At 37.8% G+C, this 18,246-nt stretch overlaps 2 protein-coding genes across 3 annotated transcripts; one reads left to right on the top strand and one right to left on the bottom strand.

Annotated features, from left to right (window-relative positions):
* The first annotated feature begins 111 nt into the window (after window positions 1-111).
* On the top strand, window positions 112-9,860 carry Impbeta11 (importin beta11). 2 transcript variants are annotated; one of them, XM_069054188.1, is made up of 13 exons: window positions 112-202; window positions 486-653; window positions 709-809; window positions 864-1,117; window positions 1,169-1,435; window positions 1,483-1,940; window positions 1,996-2,178; window positions 2,227-2,559; window positions 8,249-8,606; window positions 8,658-8,895; window positions 8,945-9,162; window positions 9,209-9,456; window positions 9,505-9,860. In XM_069054188.1, the coding sequence occupies exons 2-13, from the start codon at window positions 516-518 to the stop codon at window positions 9,607-9,609; spliced, it is 2,901 nt and encodes a 966-aa protein (XP_068910289.1). In that variant the 5' UTR covers window positions 112-202; window positions 486-515; the 3' UTR covers window positions 9,610-9,860. The 2 variants fall into 2 exon arrangements, with proteins under 2 accessions (XP_068910289.1, XP_068910290.1); XM_069054189.1 differs by having other exon boundaries at window positions 122-202; window positions 425-653.
* On the bottom strand, window positions 9,747-16,542 carry LOC138135454 (collagen and calcium-binding EGF domain-containing protein 1-like). Its single transcript, XM_069054190.1, has 8 exons — window positions 15,290-16,542; window positions 14,968-15,093; window positions 11,983-12,131; window positions 11,347-11,579; window positions 11,002-11,110; window positions 10,735-10,865; window positions 10,511-10,680; window positions 9,747-10,153 (listed from the first exon to the last, which is right to left on the bottom strand). Exons 1-8 carry the CDS (start codon window positions 15,454-15,456, stop codon window positions 9,898-9,900), a joined length of 1,341 nt encoding a protein of 446 aa, XP_068910291.1. The 5' UTR covers window positions 15,457-16,542; the 3' UTR covers window positions 9,747-9,897.
* Between the last annotated feature and the right edge of the window lie 1,704 nt (window positions 16,543-18,246).

Raw genomic sequence — 18,246 nt, 5'->3', positions numbered from 1 at the left:
CGCTCACAGCGCCAACGGATGTCACGGTAACTGCAAAATGACATCTCGACAAAGGCTTTTTACGTCGATCCGCTTTAGTGTTTTAATTTTTATTAAAGTCAGCCATGACAGTGGTTTGAAAGGTTTGAAATGTGTCATTATGTTTTGACGTTTAATTTATTTACGAGAATACAACAATACTTCAGATAGGATTATTTTCGAAGTAAGTGCTGTTTCGCAATGCATAATAACGATACTAAAGTTGCAAACTAAGTGAAATTCGGGTAATATAAGATTTTCTGTGGTAAACATAACCTCACTTTTGATTAGTGTCACACATGCACAATTTGTATCGCACAATTTGCAACACTCGATACTCGGTATTTTAAAAATTGTATTTAAAAAATAGACACAGAAGACGTGCTTATATTGTTCCGATTTTAAGCTGGGAAACTCGAGCCGCACGGTTTTCGCTTCACAATCGGTCATTTGAGTGTGAATTTTAGTGTGCAAAGAGGAGATGCCCATGATTCACGATGAACACGGCATCGACTCAAGACATTGTGATCGAGGTTCTGCAAAGAGCTTCAAGCCAAAATCCTGAAGTTTTGAAACCAGCAGAGGCCAAGTTGCGCGAATGGGAAACTCAACCTGGGTTTTACACAGCCTTGTTTGTAAGTTGGCCGGAAGCCGGTAAAATAACGGTCTCACAGAAGGATATGTTTTCAGAATGTATTGTCCAATCATTCTTTAGACATAAACGTTAGGTGGATCGCGGTTTTATACATAAAGAATGGTATTGACCGGTACTGGAGGAGAAACTTGCCAAAGTGAGAGAATGACGGTTTTTCTGTCGCCGAATAATTTGACTGTTTGACTTGTAGTGCCATTTCAGAGCAAGAAAAGCAAAGTTTAAAACAAGGCCTCATTTTGAATTTTAGTGAACCTGTTAGTCAAATAGCGGTTCAAAGGGCAGTTTTAATATCAAAGATAGCTAGAATTGACTGTCCCAAGGAATGGCCAGAATTGTTTCCTACATTACTGCAAGCAGTGGAAAGTCCCGACTCTCTGGTGCAACACAGAGCATTTTTAACACTTTATCATGTTGTCAAAGCTATTGCATCAAAACGTCTCATAGGTATCCCAACTACATTAGTCAACTTTTTTCTATTTACCAAACTGTTTCAAGGTGATAGACGCTTCTTTCAAGATTTTACCAACAACATCTACTCTTTTGTTTTAAATTTGTGGAACACTTTCACGGAATTATTTTTGGGGGACATCATGCGAGGTGCGAGTTCTCAGATTGTCGTGACAAACTTGGAAAAAGCTCTGTTGACGTTAAGAATCTTGCGAAAATTAACAGTTTTTGGATTTTATCGTCCCTACCAGAACCAGGACTGCATGAAGTTTTTGAAAGTAATTTTTGACAGAGCCAAAATAGCTTTGCAGTGCCGTAAGTTCTACTGTCACTTGAGAATTTAGCGGAACACGATTTTTCAGGAAAACAACTTAGGGATGAAGAAACCGTCGAATTGTGCGAAAAGTTTATAATTCATCTGACTAAAGTTTTGATATCCGTTTTGGATATGCACCCATTTTCTTTCGTCGATTTCATCCAGCCTTGTCTGGAATTTACCACTTATTTCCTGTTCACGGCTGACGGCATCAACTTCTTGTTCGAACGATTCATCATCCAGTGTTTCAATTTGATCAAAAACATCCTGCTGTGTGCTGAGTACAAACCACCAAAAATTCCCGAGTTGTGCAAACACCAGGAGACCCTCAGGGCCAACGAAGTTAAGATAAATTTTTTCCAAGCGAACACTTTGACTGAAATATGCCGAAAACTGGTGTCGCATTATTTTATCTTGACGCAAGACGAACTGGAGATGTGGGACAGCGACCCAGAGACGTTCGCCATCGACGAGAGCGGCGACAGCTGGAAGTACAGTTTGAGGGTGAGTGCCACCCACAATCAAGTTTTACTCGCCAATTAAATTTTTCATTTTTCAGCCTTGCATGGAGACGGTTTTCGTCACAATCTTCCACGAATTTCGAGACGCGCTGGCTCCTACGTTGTTAGAAATGATCCATGAAACTAATTGTATAGTGTCTCCAGGTGACACGCAAGGTATTCTCCGAAAAGACGCGGTCTACAACGCCGTCAGTTTAGCCGCCTTCGACCTATATGATGAGGTAAAGACACGTTGAAAGACTCCACTTTCGGCACAACTCTCATTTTAGATCGATTTCGATCAGTGGTTCACGAACACGCTGACGCAAGAATTGAAAGTGAAGCACAACAATTACAGGGTAATCAGGCGGAGGGTCTGCGCCCTGATCGGTCGATGGACTGGCATAAAACTGTCGCCGGAGTTGCGACCCGCTCTCTACGAGTGCGTCATTAATTTGTTAGGTTCAGATGAAGACATGGCTGTGAGATTGACTGCTTCATCTACGTTGCGACACGCTATCGACGATTTCGAGTTCAATTCGGATCAGTTCAGGGACTACTTAGATTCGGCGTTTAATTTACTGTTTAATCTGTTGAAAGAGGCGAACGAATGTGAAACCAAGGTGAGTTTTTAAAGGGTAGCAATTGAGCGTTCAGTAATCAATTCTATTTATTTTGTTCGCTATAAAATGAACGGGAAAATAGCAAAAACGCAATTATAATGAAAAAAATGGGCGTTTTGTTATTTTTGTAGGCAGAATATAGCCTAAGGGACTCTGTTTCGGCTCAGGGACGCGAGGGTCGTGGGTTCGATTCCGACCCAGGGCGGAAAAAAAAAGCTATATTCTATCTCGTGATTCGGAAGTCACTTTAAGCCATTGGTCCCGGTCTATTGAGTTGGTCATCATGCCCCTCATAGATTTGTAAACCAGTCCTAGACTGCGTAACAAATTTTTTTTATCACTTACATGTAATTTATAACTCCGTTCAAAACATAAGCCTCTGCAAACAAATTAAAAAGAAAGCTTTTTTTTTGTGGTGTATGTCGGAAACCAAATGAGATAGCAGAAATTTCCAACACCAAAATTTATCGTTTTCTCACGCTCTTCAAGAATGCATTATGTGAAATTAAAAAAAAAACAAAAAAACAACGGCATAGCCACCGTGGTGTTCGTGTGGCATTAACTAACGTCTTCCAGATGTGGGTTATGTGGTTCTCTATCCTACACACACAGTTACCACATACATTTTTCGTACATAGTTGCCACACTTGTCCACAATCATTTTGAATCACCCGATATGTATTTTCAGCAAGTGAATAAACCGAAAATGTGGTTAAACATTTTAAATTCCTAAAGTCTCAATTTAACTTAATTCCATCTCGAAGGAGACGCTTCTGAAAGCTCTAGAGAGAGTGACAAAACCTTACTATGAATGAAATAGCCGAAAAACACTTTAAATACACAGCCACAAAAACGTGTAAATTAAGAGTGAAAACCAAGTGAAAGGAAAAATCAAAGCAAAAACCATAACTATACAGTACGTACCGTACAGTCGATTGCAAAAAAATCGAGTACATCAAATTTTCTATACTTTAATTCATCCTTTTTGATGTTACCGAGCCAAACAAAATGTCAAAATTTTTCATTCCTTACGTCAGACATAATGACATAACCTATTTGAAAAAGCATGCCATCAAAAGTCAGAAAAGCCTGATTTACATGTGTTAAAGATAGGAAAATTCAGTGCTCTTGATTTTTATGATGTACAGTTGGCTTCAAAAAAAAAACGGGAATTGAAATTTGACCTAATGTGAATTGGAAATTTAATTTGTCAATTTGTATCCATTTGACAGTAGTATTTCTGACACATAAGTGCAGTTTTTTAACCTAAACTCTAAAAGGCCGTTTCAAACCATAAAAATTTAATAAAATCTGACAGAACTTTTTTTGAAGCCAACCGTATGTATTCGATTTTTTTGCAACCGACTGCACTTAAAATTTTTAGAAACATTGTTCAAAATGTGGCCGTGATTTCTAATACACGCCTGTGCCCATCGATGTAGATTGTGCTGTTGTGTAATGGGTATTTAAGCTATTAAAAACTCCGTTACGTGTTAAATCGGCTTCATGAGTAAACAAGACTATTCGCCAAAAATCAGGTTGATCGACACACTTTTAAATCACCCACTTGCAAAACTCTTGCCGGTGAATGTAATCGTTTAGTTGCAATGCTTCCACCCGTTGAATCTGATCGAGGTGCAACCCTCTCTTTAAAAGAGTGCGACATACCACAAACTGAGTAATCTGAAATTCACGAACTAACTGCCGGGTACTTGTTGACGGGTTTTCTTCCACAGTCTCTAGAATTTGGGGTTGGAGGTCTAACACTCCTTGGCCCCTGTCCACACTTCGGTCGGTCGAAAAGTACCATTTTCCCGTAGGCGCTGTACAACAGCTCGAAATGTTTGCGAATGCGGAACAGGACGCGCTAGAAACTTTTCGCGATACAAAGCTTCTGCCCTTTAGGCAACACCATCTGCACTTCCGTAACGAAGTACCATATCAGTCATTTCACTATTGGGACAATTTTCCATGATAATGAATGAATGACACACTGACACGCAAAATTCGAAGCAAACAGTAGCCGAAGGTCGCACTGAACGCAACTAATCTGCACGTGGTACTATGGCGGCCAAAAAATTTCGTCCGTCATTTTTCCGTCATTTCAAAAAAATCGGTGTAGTCCATTCCTTATTGTCATTATGATTGATGTTTTTACTTGTCACTTTTGAAAGTCAAGCAAAATCCCATCGGTATCAAATTTTAATAAAATTAAAATAGTAACTCACTAACTCTTGCACAAAGAGGAATGTCCCAAGCTGAGATTTCGATGGACCTTCGTATACCTAAAAGTACAATTTCGTCCATTCTTCAGAAATGGAGGCAAAATGAAACTATTGAAAGACGCCAATAGATTACGCAATAGCCCTTTTATGACGGCTGTTGAAGCGGTAAATACAAGCAAATACAATGGAAAGGAGCGGTCGATTTTCGGCAAACATATGGGCATGGATTTCAGTAGATAGCAGTCCTGATTTGAACCCTAAAGAAAACATGTAGGGACTTTTGGTTCGTAATTTGCAACAACGACAAGTGATTCGGAATAGGGCAGAACTTTTGACTGCGATTACTAATGCATGGCAATCATTACCTAGGAATTATCACAGAGATTTATGCCTCTTCATGTCGCGTCGTGTAAGGCGAGTTATTGATGCCAATGGAGCGATGACCAAGTATTGATTTTAAACTTCATTCATTTTATCTTTTGATTTAGCTAAGTACTTAAACAAAAATAAATGTTTCATTTCCTTGTCTTTGCCTTAATGTTTTTCGTTTGATTTTTTTAAAACTACGGCATACTCGTATAATTTCCATGGTTCTCTGTTTGGTGCTTTAATCCAAAAATAGCCGCAAGTCTGCCTCTAGTGCCAGTAGCGGTCGTGTGGTAATTGTGTAAGAGTAGAACCTGTCCTTTGTATTCACAAAATTTGAACTGATGGACTGAATGACAGATTGTCAAAATGACAATCACGATAAAAAAGCGAGGTTATTGGTGCTTAAGGGTAGTTTACACTTTATGTCAGGGCCTTGAAAGTGACGGACGAAATTTTTTGGCCGCAATAGTACTACTACTACATTTTGCACCTTTTTTGCGTTGCACTCGATAGCTTTTTAATCTTACTATTCGTCCTAACATAATATCAGTGACGTGCTCAACTTTTGTGGTTGAACTTTACATGGCATTTCTGCCCTCATGCGCAAAACTGAATGCACGTGATTTTCACAAGATCTTAGGGTTTTAAGATTGCGACCCATTTCAAATTTGCCCTGTATTTTAAACTGACCCTAATGAATCACCCATAGGTACATAAGATAATGACAGAATGTCCCCTAAAATTAGTGTATTAATCCGTAAAAATTCTCATGAAGTAATCAGAGTAATCACTAATCATTACACGAACGATTAAAACTGTTAAAAGTGACCGGCGTTGTTGTCGATACAATAATGAAGGAGCCGACGAATGATTCTTCCAGTCTTTCCAGCATACCTCTGTTATTGCGAATTGTTGTGGCAGAATTTTCCACGCGTTCTCTTAAAACTTCAATTGTATCAATTCCGATCGAATATACCAAGTACCTCCACAAGAAGAAGTCGCACGGAAATTCTTTGGGCTCAAGGAGCACTCCCGCACGTTTCACTATACGCCAACACAACATTTATTTATTCACTATTCGAAAATAAACGCACCATTTTCACAAAATTTTAGCTTAAATCACAGAACCACTATGTAAACGCCTGCCTTTTGTAGTCGGATAAAACTAACTAAAAATGTAATCCTCTTGTCTCAACCTCGGCCGTGGTGCGAAAAAACTTTATTCTAAAAACACAATGTTTTGCGCTGGTTTTACAATAGTATAGTATTATACAAGTTTTATAAGACGCTTGATTGTGCGTGTGGAATATATTATTTTTTCTTTGGTTGCATTAATTTGATAAAAACTCCAAAATCCATTTATGAAATAATCTAGGGACTTTTGTGTGGCATGAGTTATAATGGCTAAAATTAATGACATTTCTGTGAAATTTATGTCAAATTTCAAATGTTTTAATTGTTAACAGGAGTTCGCTAGAGATGTCGGATAAGGTTCTCGATGATAAATATTTATTATCGACAACCTTAATGCCGGACGCCGGCCAGCGTGCTATTACAGCAATACCAACGTAATACCAAAAAAAAAAAATCCAAAAACAGTTTCACAAAAAGTTCCTTTGTGACACTACTTTTAGTTTCACAAAGACTTACTAATGACACCAAAGTAGAAAAAAACTATTATTTCACGGTCATGTCATGTCATTGGGTTAAATAACTAGAAAACAGACAGTTCGTTAATTTATAGGGAGGTAAAACACTGAAATAAAAATTATATTTCGAAAAAAATGGTACATAACAATTTTGTTCTTCTTGACGAGATCTGTCATGTTTAAAATTAATGTACAGTTAATTTCAAAATTATAGAGTACAACTAATTTTGTACAGTGTAACTTACTTTTTATCAATGTCACTTTTAATAAACAAAATGGCTAAACAAATCGAAGACGCAAAAGTGCTCATTCTTTCTAAATTAGAAAGAGGGTGGTCGATCCGGAGGGTAGCCCAGCATTATAACATCGCGAAGGGCATCGTACAGAGGATAAAACAGACAATATTATGGTGTTCTAAAATATCAGCGACATTTTGTGTTGTCAAACTTACCCAACCTCTATAAAAAATATGACGTTCAAATTTCAAAATAGTTATTTATTTAACGAGTTCGTGTGTAATTTGGGCTTTTTTTGGCATGAGTGGGCCAGTTTAAAACTCGAGTGAAAACTCGAGTGAAACGAGAGTTTTAAAGGTCCACGAGTGCCAAAAAAGCGCAAATTACACAAGAACGAGTTGAATACAACCTTTTTTTGTTCGACGAGCCCCCCCAAAGGCTCCAAATGGCTGAAAATCTTTAAAATTAGTTTGACGTTTCGTTTTGACAAGTTGTCAAATTCATCAAAATCCGTTCACACAGGAGAAAATTCTCAAATTCTGACAGTGTCGAACAAAAAAGGCATTTTTACGTGTGGAAAAAACTGTATTAAACAGACTTCTTGATTTGGAGGTGTACTCTATAATTTTGAAATTAACCGTACTTATTTATGAGACATGTTCTATTGTACATATTATATGTATACATATTATTACTTAAAATCATTTACGAGGGTCATAGAAGTTTTCACTTCTGTCGTGCGGTCTTTTTTGTGACCGAGAATTTTTCTTGTTCAAATGATATTTTGAATTTGAAGTCAAAAAACTCCTTGCTTTGAAATTAAATTCATGAATTTTTTATTTATTGTTCATTGTTTTTGTGTTCAGTGTTGTTATTGTTCTTTGTTATATTGCGTATTGATCATTATTTTTAGTGAAGCGCCTTGGTTCGTCCTCATCGCCGGAAATTGGCTCTTTCTCGGAAACATTTTCGTAATGCATTCTTAATGAAATGAACAGGCCGGTTATAATACAGCAGGTCGTGATATTTATTTTCGCAACAACCCCAATGGTTTGTCACTCAGCTAAATCCAATGCTGGACAGACGTTCGTTATATTTTTCAAAACAGTCTCGACCAGATTTAGTTTTAAACACTCCCGCATTTACTTTGTTACCGTTTTTAACTGAACTCGTAATAATTTCCTTATGTTTGAAGAGATGTCTTTTCCAGATGCACGTTTTGAACGTGATGACTCTGATGGTTGAGCGAGTCGGACAAACTATCAAGCCCCACACCGACGCCCTCATCCATTACCTACCTCGCCTGTGGGCGGAATCTGAAGATCACAACATGTTAAGGTGTGCCATCGTGTCCACTCTGGTACAGTTAGTCAAAGCTTTGGGCTCCGTCAGTTCGGAGCTGAATCCATTTTTGTTACCCATAATTCAACTCGGCACTGACACCAATCAGAGTGCCATCGTGTACTTGTTGGAGGACTGTTTGGAACTCTGGCTGACCGTATTGGAAAACTCCACTTCTATGTCTAACGAGCTTTTGCAGCTTTTCAATAACATGCCAGCTTTGTTGGGTAATTTTGTCGCCGAACTAAAATCGTAACCACAATGTCGACGTGTTTTAGAATATTCAAGCGAAAATTTAAGGCTTTGCTTGTTAATCGTCTTGGTTCACACTCTCTTGGCACCGGATTTGGTCATGAGGACGCACGGTATTCAGGTAATTACTGTTTGCGACAATTTGATGGGGGACATGAAGAACGAGGGCATAGTGATGTTGATCAGGATGTTGGAGATCTTTATAAGGTCGTCGCCGAGTCTAGGCTGCGAAACCGTGTTCCCAATCCTTCCGAGGATATTTCAGTAAGTCGATAACACTGATCCCACAACGACGTTATTATTGACGCTGCAGGAAAATCTACGAAGGAGAAGACTATCCCCTCTTGATGTCCATGTATCTGTCAATACTATCAAGAGTGTTGTTATCATCTCACGACGTTTTTACAAGAGTTTTAACGACGTTAGCACAAGTACACAATGAGACTGACGAGGCTGTCCTCGGAAAAATTTTAACCGTTTGGTTGTCGAAGATGCCTATGGTTTCCCAATTGGAGCAGCGCAAGTTACTAGGTACGACTCCCATCCCAACGACTTTCGCTACGTTGTCCCGTTGCAGGTTTAGCTCTGACGAATTTGTTGACGACGCAGAGCAGACCCGTCTTTGAACGTTTCGGTACCGTGATGGTCAACATCTTGGAGTGCTTGAACGACATGGAGGACTCGCTCTTGGTCACGGACGGCCGCAGTCCAACCAGTTACGAAGACACAGATGGCTACGAAACCGATCACGATCAAAGAAAAAAACAATTGATACTGTCCGATCCTGTGCACACGATTGTCTTGAAGGACTATTTGCAGTCGCAGGTAAGTTTAGGCCGAAGCCGTTACGAGTGTCTTAATTTTTGTTTGCAGATGTACGAACTTAGGAACCAAATAGGTCTACCCCATTACGAACAGCTCTTACAAACTGTGGACGCTGACTCAATATCTCAGCTGAAAGGATATATTACTTTGTGAAATCGTTAGACTTATAGATTAATCGATAACTACTTAAATTAAAATTGTATCTTTAGCAATATCTTTTTTGTTATATTTTTATAACACGATTTTACGATCTTGACAAGATCTGTTATTCATTACTAAAATTCTAGCCGTACAACTGTACATTTTATTTCCAGGATAATTTATAATTTTTCCAAAATCGAATCTAAACATATTATATGTATATGATTGTATCAATAAAATGTAATAAACTGTTACAATCTGAATTATTCGATGGGTGAATTCTTTCTCGAGCTCTAGGAGTTAGTAGTCATCTTCTGATTCTCCACCTGAGCCGTAATAGTCCAAGTAGTCCTCTTGAATGACGGGCGAGTTGGCAGCCTGGAATTCCTCAACTTGTGATAGTTCTGTAGTGGTCTGTGGTTGCTGAAGAGCTGCTTGGACAACGGTAGGCACTGGAGTCATGTACGCTTCAAGCAGTCTCTTCTGTTTGAGAAAAGTGTGTCTGTTTTTTAGTCGTTTTTTGTGAAGAGCTGTCTCGAGGTCAAATTTTGGTGGGCTAAAAATAAATAAAGTCCTTCGAGTTACCATTTGTGTCAGATAAGACAAGTAAGCAGTCAACGGAAATGGGTGATCAATTTGGAGATGATAAGAGCATATTGTTAAACACATGTAGCCACTAGAGGGCATCATAAATTATTTACGGCTTTCAGCTGAATTACACTCTAGTGCATACAATGACAACATTATTAAAGCGATGGTCCATGAATTGATGAGGAACAATATTGGTCTTCAGATGGCATATTAATAGCCAAATATTGTACACGTCGGTTCGATTTGACATTTGTTTTGGCGATAGTTGTGGAGAATCTCCTTTGATCGGGTTAACGTCATAATTAAATTTGTGCCGACTTACGTTTCTCCATTAATATAAACCCTGTTCTGCAAGTGAACGATATCGTGCCGAACGTCGGCAAGGAGAAGGAGTAGGAAGTCAAATGAGCCTCTTTCGCCCTTTGGCCCTCTCAGTCCCCTCTCTCCGGGCTCACCTTTGGGTCCTTGTGGCCCTCCAGCGCCCGGTTCGCCCTGCGATAACAGCGTGCAGACATGGAAATTGAATTTCTGCAATAAATAACTTACTTGAGCGCCCCGTTTACATCGACATTGGGCACTTTCGTCCCCGGGCAGAGGCACAAAAGCGTCCAACATAGAATATGTGTAATCCTGTTGATTGCTGTTTGTTGACAGCGCGGCCGTCGCACCCTCAGGACCTGCACAAAATTTAATTACAGCTAACGTTTGTCCTTTTAACGATTATCTGACGGTTGCACTTGCCTAAATTCGTCAAAAAGTGAGCGTACGTGTGCTTGTTGAATTTTAAACGGTACGAGTTTGGTTTGAGCTTACCTGGGAATCCTCTAGGACCGGTGGGTCCCGTCGGACCTGGAGGACCTGGGGGTCCCGGCGGACCCGACGCAAAGCTCGACAGTCTAATTGCCGTGCTCAAAGCTGAAACCTACACCCAAAAGTTATCGGTTGAGTTTTTTGGAAGAGCTTGTCGCGTTGTCGCAACAATCATAATCGCTCACATTACAATGGGAATTAAATAATGCAAGCAGTGGATTATGTCCTGCTATAGAATTTTAATGAAACAACTTTTTTTAATATAAAACGAAGCTTTTCGGGTCGCGTCCCTACTTCCCGTAAGCTCCGTCCGCAGTAAAAAGTTAAAACCTTTAAGTAGATTAGTACCTTCTCCTGCAACGACTTCAGTTTGTCGTGAAGTCTGAGCACAGTATCGCAATTGGCGTAGCAGCGATTACGGTGTCCTGCTTGTTCCGTCCCTCCTGAAATATTTACAGGTTCGCATGTCCTATTGTCTGTTCTTAGTGTAAATCCGGGCTTGCAGGCACATCGGTAGCTGCCAGGTTCGTTTATACATTCGTGTTCGCAGTCGCCATTACCATCCAAACACTCGTTTACGTCTGAAAATAGGCAACGGGTGGGCAAATTTTACTTGAAACACCAACATGAAATGTTGTTGGAAGCTTTGTGTAAGCTTTTTTTCTATTTGCTTGGTGTTTGCTTTCAGCGCGCTTATTTCACCTGCGACCGAGACAGAATGGTTTTAAGCCTGATGTTACGTAAACACGAAACGCACACGCTGAAAAATTTACTTCAAAGAGGATATTTCTGTCCTGAAGCACGCGTCCCCTTTTTGATTTCGACCTTTAAAAAACTGACATTTCCGTTTCAACTTGTCTAAAATCTTTTGGTCTTTCCTAGAGAAACTTAATCGTGACTTTATACCAATCTTTTTTATTTTTTGAAGGTTTAAAGGCTGGGGGTGGCCCCGGGGCGTAAAACTGAACGTGAAAGGGAACTCACCGATGCAAACAGGTTTTATTCCTCTCCTTTGATTTTCTGGATTGAACTTGTAACCGTCGTAACACGTGCAGATGACGCGCTGTAAATATACAGTGCAAAGCTGTTCGCACAGACCCATGGAACACGGATCTTCCGTTTTCGGAACACATCTACAACAACCAAATCAAATTATTTTACTTTCAGCTCGGCATACGTATTGTTCTGAAACGAAACTACTCTAATTGACCTTCTGCTCTGAATAGATTAAGCTCGAGTCGGAGATTTAATCTCCACCTGAATAATATTTCCTCGATTTTCCCGCTCCACGTCGAGGCAGTTTTTCTAGAAGACTAGCGTCGGGTATTTAAAGAAATTTTGCAAACAAAGCACGTTTTAGACTTATTTTTTATCAAACTTATTCGAGTAAAAGGTTGGAGATTTGTCAACTGTGAAGACGTTCTCTTAAAAGCACCCCTTTTTTATTGCGAACAAAGGTTAAAAAAATATTTGACTCAATGGAAAGCACTTTTCAACTTCTTTTCCGATTGATTCTGCGCGATAACAATTCTCTTTCGCGTTTTTCACGCCCACGAATATTCACTTTTAATAATCGCAATATACTTACGTCGTTACCTACATCCATAGTTTCGTCTCGTTACAAGTCTTATTTTGGTGGTGTCACTGTTTTTGTCAGGCAATTTTCTGACGACATGACGTTATTACGTTTCCCTAAGCATTTTAATATCTGCCAAGAGATTACCAGTTTTATGATCCATTTTAAAAATATCCATAAGCAATAATGTACTGACAATACTGACGTCTCATATAGGTCTTTTTTTGTGGGATCATTTTAATGTTGGCTCATTAAATTATTACTTTAGCCAAATTTACACCATAAATGTCATGAATAATCCGTGTTACAACAAAACAATTGTTTAGTTTTGTATAATATTGTAAAATAATTGACTTTCTATAAATACAAGGTTGTTAACACAGAATACATTTTTTTTGTCAAAGTCGACTATGGACATGTTTTTTCTTAAATTTTATTTTATTGCCTGTTATGGGGAAGAATGAAACAAACAAAACAAAAACAGCGGAGATGATATAATATTTAAATAAGGTTTTACTACTAAAACCACGTGAATTAAAAAAAAATAGATTTTCCACTTCTTCTCGATTCTGGCAAGAATGTAAGTTTGACGTTTGACATCTCGCACTTGTCACTGCAGTATTCATTGTTTATCATTGAAAATGTAAATTACAGTGTTTTCTGTTCTGAATTAATGGTGGCATTCAAAAAGGCTTTTTCAATACTACCCTGTAGGAGTTATTCACTATTGTAGATAAGTAAACATTTTATTTACCGTCGCGAGCAAAAAAAAATGGTCGTCAATGGAAAATGCTCCATTGTAAAACGGTCGTAAATATCATAACCTATTATTATGTTGTATGACATTAATTGACATTAATTAATTAATTTTTTTGACATTTTGTTGACATCTGCATAATCAGGCAGGGAAAAATTTTGCATTTGTGACAATCTAACCAAATTTTGAAATCACATTGACGACCAGAATTTTTTGCTCGCGACAGTACAGCTGGCCATACTTTTTGTAATGTAGAGATATTTTCATATTTGATGGCGGAAACAAAAGACTGAGAAATGTCACAAATTTATATTGTCAGTGTCAAATTTCTCAAAGACGTTCGTGATTTCGACAGGAATGCAGCAAATTGGCATTAAAAAAGTTATTCATCGTCGAACTAAAGAAATATTTGTAATACGTTTGATTATATGAGAATAACTTTTCCTTTTGAAGCACTGACAAAAATTGGTTTCCTTAGAATTTGTTTTTTCAATCTATTTAGCGAAAATTTAAATTTACCCAGACCTTCCTTTTTACGGCGTTTATGAGAAATTTGACACTGACAATACATTTTTGTGACATTTCTCAGTCTTTTGTTTCCGCCACCAAATATGAAAATACCTCTAGGTACTATTGCGAGCAAAAAAAGTGGCACATCAAACTTCTGTCAGTTTTGAAAAATTCAAAGTAGTTCAAGCTTTATTGTCATTTTGGTTTTGATTATTGTCATAGAAATTTGACACCATTCTAGCTGACAGTTTAAACATTTATTTTATACTCATATTTTCCTTTTCCAAGTGCCTTCTTCTTTTGATGAAGGTAAATTTTGATTGGGATCTTGCATTAAATAAATATCCACTACGTGCTTACTTGCACTCATTCCCTACAACCTACAATACTTAATGACAACGTCAATCAATTCAAAGTAGGGTTAGAAACAAATAAGGGTCATTTCACATTAAAAGTCAAGACAGTGATGTTTACGTCCCACTTTTTTTGCTGGCAATAGTACAGCATAATTATGAAGCGGCAAATTTCCACAGAACACCACTAAGTTAGAAACATTACCTTGTACCTCTACGCCTTGTACGAATAGTGACTTTCGCCTGTTAAGTAACCTCAAAGTTATTGACATGCATAAATAGATTTTTCAGGAATGTCTCCTAACAACAGGTGGTGGTTGGACATTCTCTACGTGCTCAACTTGAAAATATTGAGCTTCAAAAATATTTTCCTCGCAGAACTATAAACCCCGAACAATTTTCCATTTTATTTACGCTTCAATAAAGATAACGTGTAGGGGATTGTTAGTGTTATGTGTAGAATCTAGCCTGTGTTATGTTAATCTTAATATCCGTTTTACTTGAGTAAACACATGCCTTGGAGTTGGTTCATCTCAAAGCTTGTAATAATCTGCAGTATATGACATAATTGAATGTAGCGCCGCACTTTATTAGATAAATTTGACTTTAGTGCATCATCACAGACGTTGCATTGTTTTGTTTCCCATCAAGTGGGATGCAAGAGTATTTATTTTGTTTGCCATCACATATTGATTCGTTTTATAAGTTGTTTGAAACCAAGAACAACTAGAGGAATTTATCACGTTTCTCTGTGGAAACAGCGTAAAACTCACCTTCCTGCTATAAACGTGTAGTCCTTGCAGCAATGTTTCCTCGTGCAATCGACCCATTCTCCATTTACATTGCATTTGTACCTTGTTGATATAACATTGGCGGACGGACAAACCAGGGGCTCGGATCTGAAACGTAACCCGTCCGTTGAACAATGTTATTCTATTAAATAAAAGAAAGCGATAAGGAAATGTGTTTTGTGGTCGAAGAGTTGGTCGGGATGGAAATAAGGAAATGTTTGATGGATGCAATAAGGCGGCCGTTTGTGCGCCAGTATCAGCTGAAATTCCATCTTGCGACATAATCAGACATGGTAAAACATACCGAGTTCCAAAAGAAGCTTCATTAAGGGCATCTAGATAGTATCCGTCTTTCGTTGGTAAAAGCTCTTCGGTGGGTCGTTTCGTCTCGACGGTCTCCTCGTGACTTGCACCGACGACACACACCAAAAAAAGCGTTCTCCAAACGAACAACCGAATTTCTGCTGTCATAATTATCCACACAGCGCCATTTTTTCTTTCTTATTAAGAACAATCCCGAATTTGCGTCGTTTAATTAAAAACCGAGTCCCAACTTCGAGCTACAATAAATTACGCCGAAACACTTAAATTTAATTATGAAAAAGCGCCAAATTCCTGACTTGTTATTTCGAAAATTGTTGCGGTTAATGGACGACGAAGTAATTAGTGCTTCGAGGAATTTTACCAAAATATGCTAAATCCCACCGAACGCCTTGTTCCACTAACTGAACGATTTTTCTGCTAAGCCTATTAAGACGTTACTCAACGTTACACTTTATTTGGAGATGAAAATGAACAGCGTGCTCCACATAATTTACTCGAATTATCGGCGCGGCCTTAAGATGACTTAAGGGAAATGTGGCTCAAGTAAACGACGGATTCAGACGCAATTAGTCCGGACTCCCACCACATTTGAATTTTTTAAGCGGTCACGAATTGTTTCCATCGGACAAACATTTATTCCACATTGCAATGAAGGGGGACAAGTATTAAATTTTAATTTGACGCCATTTCCATTTTCCGATCCTTTTTGCGATTTGACTTGCTAAATGGGACGGCCGGTTTGGTTTTTTCTTGCAACTATCGTGAATGCAAACGATAAATCTAGTCGCAGAGATAGGAGATAAGCCCATCTGATAAAGAAATAAATTTAATATGGTTCTTGTCAAGGTTTATGGCTACATACAATTCCGTCCGGGTTAATTTATTGTGATTCATAAATTCTGGCGCCATCAACTCGTAGTTGCACATCAATTAACGCATCTCGGCCAGCTTACTATTAGCTAATTACGAAGATATTCTAAAACAAATTTTCCATCTGCTCTCGTTTCTACTGCCTCAAAACAACTTTCTCAATTATTGCTTTCCATTAAAATTTATTGGGAGAAATACCCCCACAAGTTATTAGTAAAGTGCCAACTAACCAAATAACTTAAACCAAACTTGGAAAACATTCGACTTGTGAACTGGGATGTTCCCCAACTTTTTCGTTAAGTCTTCGATTCTTTACGTGATTAAATTTGAAATTGCATCCCGTTGTTTTGCGGAAATATTTTTAACGTTGTCTTAATTTCATTCTACCTTTTTTCCATTTTCCTTTAATAAAGCGAACGTGAGCAAATGAGAAATTCTCGGCTAGCAACAAAGTTTAATTGGAAATATTTTTACTCAATTATTATTTTTAACTGGCGTTAATTTTACCCACGTGTAAGAGTGGCGATCGATCTGAACTCGATCAAAAATACAGTTTTGTGTGACGTGGGCAGAAGAAAAATGGTTGGGGAGAATCACTTCTGTTTTTTAAAATTCTCACTTTGTCCGTCCACTTCAGGTTCACAATGCTATATATCAAAAAGATACTTTACGCGTTATTTTATTGGGCGTCATGCGAAACCTTCAACAAAAGAAATGAAATACAATCACGCCAAAATAGCGACTAGAACGAGATTTCGATCTGTAAAACGTGAGAGGAAAGTAGAGATATTACATAATGAAATTATAGATACATAGGAAGGATAGTTTCTGTCTGATGGTATTGGAATATGGCGATGCTCTAGATATATGATAATATCTTAACTAGCCATTAAAGTTTCCGAGGATAGGTTGGACGATTTAACATCCGATTTATTGCACTCGAAGAAATTCGGTTGCAATTCTGTTGCACAAAATCGCCATTTCGCGAGCTTTTATGTGTGACACGTTTAATCGATTTCTCTGCTAAATGCTCCCAACGAGAATGTCTCAAATTCAACGAATCATTCAAAAAATTACTATTTTAAAGGATCACGAACACTTCATCCTATGTTTTACTCTTTATCGACGAAATTTAACAAGTCCTGTATATTTTCCATGAACATTCCATTCATATTGGAAGGTAAACCTCTGGGGAGGATACAGATTTAATAAAAGATAGGAACTCCGATATCCTAGATCCAGGATGATGGCGTTTTAGTGCCTCTGATAATACACAAAATGGTTATTACAAGGGTTATTAAAATATTTTTCTAAAACGTAAATAATCTAAGAATCTAAGATTCAATGCTGTTTTGAAATATTTTTTGCATTTTACTGCAGCTAAGAGAAGAATTAAAACCCAAAACTGATCTCGGGTTATAACAAATGTGATACTACAGAAACATAACATAATATGACGATAGTTGAAGACGATAAGTTTTTACAGATCGTGGTTTTACATACAGGTTATTCACGAGAGACTTCCGATGAAAATTTCGTTGTATGCAACCCAAAATACAAGAAACCCCTAGAACTTGATATTTTGTTTAATAATAATAATTAATTAATTTAATTTATTATTAGTAATGTGCTACAAGAAATCACGTAGGTAAGTGTTAAAATATTATACAAAATAGAAAAAATACATCTGCTATACATATCAAAAGTTATCAATAATGTACACATATGTTTAAAATTTAGGAATTTTTTTACTGATTCATATCAACAGGTGAACAAATTTGTTTAAGCTGGGAGCGTAAATAAAGGAAAGTCAAATAAAATCCAAAATCTGAGGAAACTATTGGAAATTAAAGAAATGATTAGATAGAGCACGACCCATAAACATTTTACAAGCACTGGATATTTTAAATACCAAGTGCGGCAGTTTAAAGACTACAAAGAAATTACAGGTCGTGGCAGACAATGTGGCAAAACATCTTTGAAAATACGTGAAGAAGAGTAAACAAGTGCCCGGGACATAACGGTGAACATTTCTTTTTTGAAAAGAATACATTTGTTTTTGTTTTT

This window comes from Tenebrio molitor, chromosome 7 (assembly GCF_963966145.1).
Source record: "Tenebrio molitor chromosome 7, icTenMoli1.1, whole genome shotgun sequence".
NCBI classification, from domain to species: Eukaryota; Metazoa; Arthropoda; class Insecta; order Coleoptera; family Tenebrionidae; genus Tenebrio; species Tenebrio molitor.
This window is presented reverse-complemented; position numbering and strand designations above follow the sequence as displayed.

Bases quoted from the DNA above. Each gene is read 5' to 3' on its own strand.
- Impbeta11 (XM_069054188.1), top strand. From the start codon at position 516: ATGAACACGGCATCGACTCAAGACATTGTGATCGAGGTTCTGCAAAGA. The intron at 810-863 runs GTGAGAGAATGA...TTTGACTTGTAG, and splicing joins TGGAGGAGAAACTTGCCAAA to TGCCATTTCAGAGCAAGAAA. The intron at 9,457-9,504 runs GTAAGTTTAGGC...TTTTGTTTGCAG, and splicing joins AGGACTATTTGCAGTCGCAG to ATGTACGAACTTAGGAACCA.
- LOC138135454 (XM_069054190.1), bottom strand. From the start codon at position 15,456: ATGACAGCAGAAATTCGGTTGTTCGTTTGGAGAACGCTTTTTTTGGTG. The intron at 15,094-15,289 runs GTATGTTTTACC...GTTACGTTTCAG, and splicing joins GAAGCTTCTTTTGGAACTCG to ATCCGAGCCCCTGGTTTGTC. The intron at 11,111-11,346 runs GTACTAATCTAC...TTTTGGGTGTAG, and splicing joins TGAAGTCGTTGCAGGAGAAG to GTTTCAGCTTTGAGCACGGC.